This window comes from Seriola lalandi, unplaced genomic scaffold (assembly GCF_002814215.2).
Source record: "Seriola lalandi dorsalis isolate HSWRI2012SDOR001 ecotype SW California unplaced genomic scaffold, Sedor1 jcf7180002054658, whole genome shotgun sequence".
NCBI lineage: Eukaryota > Metazoa > Chordata > Actinopteri > Carangiformes > Carangidae > Seriola > Seriola lalandi.
The window spans coordinates 60,415-66,893 of NW_019525211.1; the positions used below are offsets into that span (position 1 = coordinate 60,415).

Genomic DNA, 6,479 nt, shown 5'->3' on the forward strand with positions numbered 1-6,479 from the left:
ATTCATGTTTTCTCTTCACTACACCATGATCTGCGAGTTGGTTGCAGACATGCTGTATAAACAGGGTTGATTACAGCTTCCTCTTGGCAGAGTCGGGAGCTGATTTCTTAGCACTTTCCCACTAGTGACACTCAGTGGTTTAAACAGGAACAGTCAGTCGAGTGACTGGCTCATCTTTGCAATACAAACAATATGATGTCAGAGAGTAATTTCTCCTGAAAACACTGAATGTGAATGAAATTTAATTGATTTCTTAAAACATTTCCCATGAAAGTCAAGAGTGGAAAGCGAATGATGCGTTCATGGAGCTCTGGGTGGTTGTGGTTTAAAGTCACAGTGGTCTACTACAAATAATCATTTTGGTTTTTCAGCATAGCAAAGCTCAGGATCAGTTTACCTCAATGGGTCTTTTTCACAGCACACTAGAAAAAAAAAAAGATAGATAATTTTATCAATGGCTCTGTTCTATAAAGTGTCCTAGTAACCAATGACATTAGGCCAGCGTGCAAAACACCAGGACGCTGAAACTGAAGCATTTTCCTACTGTGACTTGTCAAAATAAAAGCCCTGCTGTATACATGTATACAGTGACCGTTAATAGGCATTAGGCACACGTGAAAAAAATGTTTTGCTGTCATTTAATATTTCAGATTGACTTCAAACACTCGACAACAGAATAACAGACTGTTTACTGATTGTTTCTTTCTGTGTGTGTGTTGCATTTTTCCTAGTATTTCCCAGTTATCCAGACTTCCAGGAAGGAGCCTATCTCAGGAATGCAGCCAGCAGAAAAGAAAAAACTTGCAGCACTGTTCCCTTCTCATCGCTCTCTCTCCCATTCAAACTACAACAAATACACACACTGAGTCATAGCCAGCAGTGGTCAATCAAGGTTCCTGTGTAATGGGTAAACACCACATCAGTGGTCTGGCTCAGGTCACTGACCCAGCCTGCAATTATGTCCAGGCTGCATAATTCACCACTGTGGCAGGAGATTCACTCAGTGATAGAAATTCACTCTGACAATTTTTTTTTTTTTTTTGCTGAATTTGGAATAATTTTTAATATTACAACATCCCTTAACTGACACCCTTATCTTTATCTTGTCTCTTTATTTTCCCCTCATTCTTTCCTCTGCTTGCTGGTTGCCCACTGTGTCTTTCTCACCCACCTACGTTAAAGCAAACTTCCTGTCACAACCACGTAATCATGATGCACTCTCTCCCCGGGGATCAATAGCTTGCACTGACCGTGGCATATTTGCTCTCTGGACCCCAGGACAGTGTGCCAGCACACACCACCGCTCCACACACACTGTTGCAGAGTCCCTCTGCTCCTCATACCACCACCCACACCTCAGGGTAGTTTGGAGTCTGTAGACCACCCAAGGGCTCAGGACACTGCACGCTGGGAGGCCTGGGTGGGTGAATGCACTGAAGGATGGCCGTGTTTTGTAAAGCTGTGGCAGATGGACTACTCCTCACTTTGAGCCTCGCTCTGCTGGGGTGGGGAGCGGAGGGCCAAGGAAACGGACGGGGTATGGTATGTTCAAATGCAATGCAAAGAGTATAATGGAATTAATGGGGCATTAGTGTGTGTGCTTGTGTTAAAATGCTCTTATCTATATCAGCTCATCTATCTCTATCTGTGTATCCACTGGCCATATTAAAAAAAAGGAACAAATTCCAAAGAAAGTGGATATTTTAGTATAAATATGGTGTATAATCAAGTCCCCAAATCTCTGTAGTAGTATGAATGGCTCCTGTGAGGTTAGTGCTGATTCTGCTCACTGTAGAAACCAGGAAAGTGCCACGCAGCCCAGGAGTAGTTGGAAATATCTCTCAGAGCCTCTTAGGCTCTTTTCAAAAGATCGTAATGACGCCTGAAAAATCCTGAATCAACTCATATTGTATGAAATTCGGATGCCAGTTGATGTGTTGTATCCCAGCATGCCCTACTAATAATTTGTTTAAACTTAGGACTTTGCTCAGTCTGTTGAAGGACAGATCGGCGCCATGACACCACTAGCTCTTTTCACCTCATTCACTGATTTTTTTTTCCCCCATTAAGTTTCGTGATAAACATTATATATTGATACACTGCAGTTGATTCCATATGGGCTTCTTGTCAAAGAGTAACAATTGATTTTGCACTTCATTACCGCATAATTTGAGTGACCACACTTCTTTTGTTATGTTCTAATTAAGGCTTTTACAATGAATCAATAATTGAATAAAATTCACCACTCAGTTTAATATGTTTTTAACCACTAATCAACGAGAATCAACCAGTAATCAATCAAGATGTCTGACAAGTGAATACTAAAGCGGGGACTAATGAATGTGAACTGTGCAGAGCACAGAGCTAAAGTTATGATGCGGTGTTAAATGAGTGCCTTACGATGCTCGTGTCTTCCAGAGGGAAGTGTCAGGCAGGGCCACCGTCTACCTCGGCCAGGACAGAGACATCTGGAGGCCACTGATCCACACAACAGTCAACCTCAGTGAGATCAGCAGGTATGTCAGCAGCAGCAAAACGCCGCAGCATGAAGGCTTCATATCTACTACTCCATGGGAATCTGTGGTTCAGGAGGCAGAAAGAAAAAGAAAAAAAGAAAAAAGGACAGCACCTGTGAACCAATTCAGAGTTTGTTTCTGCTCAATTCTATTCCTGCAGCATCAAGTCGTCCTTTCAGTTACGGACGTTCGACCCAGAAGGCATCATTTTCTACGGGGACACCAAAAACGGAGAGGACTGGTTTGTTTTGTCCCTGAGAGACGGGATCCCTCTGATGCAGATTAGCAAAGGAGACATGCTCGTCAGCGTGGTAGGCGGCCCAAAACTCAACGATGGGAAGTGGCACACTGTAAGTTTCCAGTGCAGTTTAATTTGTTGTAAAAGGGAGCAACAATATATCTTTGTATAGAGTTTTTGATATAATTCTTGGTAAAAGTTATTTTGCATTGGAAATAAGGTGTTTCTTTTTTATCCCTGTGGCAAACTTAAAAAGTTATTTGAAGATTTAAGGTATAATAAGAGATGATATGCTTTGAGAGCTCCTCGTCATGTACTCAGAAAGCATACGGTACACTGGACTTGTACAGGAACTCTGGCTCTGAATTTTCTTGTTCTCCTGGTGCCACCAAGCTGGAGGTGAGCAACCACGGGAAGTTTGTGATTCTCGAGGTGGATGGCTCCAATGGGCTGGTGGTGGGCATGCAGTCCAAACAGACAGAGGAGTTCATTTCAGGTCAACTCCGATTGGCTCTTGGCGGGATCCTGATCGACAAGGAAAAGATGATTGTTCAGGTACAGTGCTTTTTTGTGTGTGTGTGTGTGTGTGTGTGTGTGTGTGTGTGTGTGTGTGTGTGTGTGTTCCATGAGTTGTTTTGTGATTGTTGGATCCACTTTTCCTCAACATGCTTCGTCTACTTCGGCTCTGAGTATCTCCACAGAAAGTACACGGACTCAGACAGAGCAATAATGATAATAAAGCAGTGATACAAGAGTTGTTGTTCATTTTGCTGAAATGTTATAAGCCTCCTCCTTTTTTAAAAACACATGCCTGGTGTTTTAATGCTGGCTGCAGTTCATTCTGATTCACTGAGACTCTGCTTTGGATATCTGCCTGTATTATTGTCGAATGTCAGCTCGACTCTATAAATCTACGAACAAACTCAAAACTGAAGTTTCTGTTGATGTTGATGAAGTTGAAAATGTATCAGTGTGTTGTAGACTGTAGTTGCAGCTTTATCCTGGAAATACTTCTCCTATATTATTTTATATCGATATTTGGTCAATTATCTTGATAATAAGACAAATATACCAGAATAAAATGGGCGTATAAATTATAGATTGCTTTATTAAGTGGAAGTAAGGTGTGATATTACTGTACAGGGGGGTTTTGGTGTGAATCTCTTCTTTAAACAACCTGTAAATGGACTGTGAAACTGTATATTGTTTTATTTATTATCACTCTGTTATTGTACTACTCTATGTGTAGATTGTTTTACTGTTTCTATTACACCTTGATATACATAATTGTCTTACCTGCACCTAGGCACAAGAGAAAACACTTTTTTTTTTCCTTTGCACAAGTGTGCTGAAGAATCTTGAATGTTTAACATTTCTGAACCATCTACAGGTGCCAGCTCTTCCCCTCCCTGTTTGTGCTGCAGTTCATTCTTCTAAATGCATTGTTGCATTCTTTGCTGTAGTTCGAGCCGCAGATGGACGGCTGTGTGCGGGAAGGCAGCTGGCTAAACATCAGCGTCCCCTGGGAGACCGAGGCGGAGGAGCTCCGGCCCTGCTATCAAAACATCCAGCCTGGCAGCTACTTCCCTGGCACTGGATTTGCCATTTTCAACACCTCAGGTGGGAACGTTGTGCTCAGCTGCGCAAGAGATGGGCAAGTGCTAACACTTCATTTAATAACAAGCTTTTCATCTGGCCTGGATAATGCATTCTCGCATGACAAGGCATCTGAGGTATCAATAATATTTCCTTTTAGTTCTAATTGGATCTAATCAGATTTAACATGTTAATAGGCGTGCTTTTCACTGGATGGTTAACAAGTCACTCCAACACATATTCTGTTAATTATGTGAATTATTCTTTTGTTCTTTCGCAGTTTCCCCCACTGAGGCAGATAATGAGGTCAAGATTGAATTGTGGGGAGATTTCAGTCAGATGGATGGGACCATTTTGAGCATCAACGCTCCTGGGCAAGAGCTGATGTTCGCTTTAATGGTCAATAATAACACAAAGGTATGTATATAAATCAGACATGAGCCTAAGTGAATTCACAAACAATTCCTAGATTCTGTTTTAAACTGCTCATGGCTGTAAGGGAGGCTTCACATCTTCCACGACCATTTGCTTCATGTGCATTGGAGACCACTATGAATCCATCCAGTTATGTATTGTTATGTAAACTTATTTCCTCTGTCTTTCTCTTGAATTTGCAGGAGATCACAATCTTCGCCGAAGATAAGATCACTACTAAAAACTATAACAAAAGACTGGCGATAACCATTCAGGCAGATTCACTGACAGTGATTCAGGAAGACGATGAATCCACTGCAATCTATATATTCAGCCACCCTGGTTATTTGACCACATGGAGAGAGGGCCGTCTAGCCATTGGAGGTCTCCTGGGTGAGATTCAAACAGCAATAACGTTCAGCGTTCTTCAAAATTGTCTGATTTCTGAACAGCTACAGTCTGTATATCTTCAAATTAAAAAAGGTCCTATATTATTGTCCAGAAGGAGGGAAGAGTTCATAGATAAACCAGCATCAATTCAATATACATCCAAGGAGTTCAGTGGCGAGTAATCCATAGTCACTTGGGTTTTCTTCTTCCTCCTCTCGTTCACTTTTTAGGAGAAGGCGAGGACAATGTTGGCTCCCAGTTCCTGACAGGCTGTCTGAAGAAAATCCAGGTCCAAGGGAAGGATTTGGATCTGGATTTAGCTGTCAAACACATGTCGATCTCCTCCCACAGCTGCCCTGCATAGAAAGTATGCGTGTACAGATGTTTCCAGTGGATGCCTCTGGGTTGAAATGACTTTAAAAATACAACGTATGTAAAGTGAAAAATTGCCAACGAAATGTAATGTTGTTAGGGAGCATCACAACACCCTGATAAGCACTGGGGTTTCTTATCAGGCTGCTCATCCTGTAGTCAAATGCCGTGTTATATCAATTAACCTCTAAAATGTGGAGGATTTACTGTTACACTGTAATATTCATGTTTTTAAAATCGATGTCTCTTCCACAAGCCCCATTTTAACAGAATATACAGATTAATCTGAGAAATGCGAGTCATTTTCTGACCTTGGTACGTGCAACAGCATGTTTCTGAATAAAATACAATTATCTTTAATACATCTCTCCATGAATGTGAATTTTATTGCTGCATTTAAGACAAATAAAGGCTAATAGTGCTTTGATGAGATTCAGAAACTGTGATTAAATACTAATGAGAAATAAAAGCCGGGGTAGACCAGAGAGAAGGGGATTTAAAATGTGGATTTTGCCCCCTCTAGTGGATTTTTAGAGACGGTGTTAGATGCACCAGCCACTCTGTGTATGATGTGATGTAACCAATAAAGAAAATGCATGTAGATTATATCAGGTCAAAAACACAGTTCATCATATGAGAAACTTTATAGTAGAATAAGAAGTAGAGCAAGAATGTCTCAGCCTCACAATCATATTCATAAAAAAAAAAAAACTTATTCTGATATTTTGAGAGTTTTACATATTTGTAAGATTGTGAGGGATGTCTTCAGATATTTTCTTGTGGATGAGAGGTTCTTCAGAATATTATCTGTTGGTTTATAATGTAATGAAAGTTAAGATGGGGAGAAATGCTCTATAAAATCACCTCTGTATTGTCCAAAAATTTAAGCAGAAACACCTATGGCACTATTTGAATAATAAATTGTAATTATACATAGATTTCAAACTACGGGG

General features: G+C 40.7%; 1 protein-coding gene across 1 annotated transcript; it reads left to right on the forward strand.

Moving 5' to 3' along the window:
• The first annotated feature begins 1,259 nt into the window (after nt 1-1,259).
• shbg (sex hormone-binding globulin) lies at nt 1,260-5,888 on the forward strand. Its single transcript, XM_023420862.2, has 8 exons — nt 1,260-1,542; nt 2,419-2,516; nt 2,677-2,866; nt 3,148-3,309; nt 4,218-4,374; nt 4,631-4,767; nt 4,968-5,157; nt 5,385-5,888. Exons 1-8 carry the CDS (start codon nt 1,441-1,443, stop codon nt 5,516-5,518), a joined length of 1,170 nt encoding a protein of 389 aa, XP_023276630.1. The 5' UTR covers nt 1,260-1,440; the 3' UTR covers nt 5,519-5,888.
• Nucleotides 5,889-6,479: the final 591 nt, after the last annotated feature.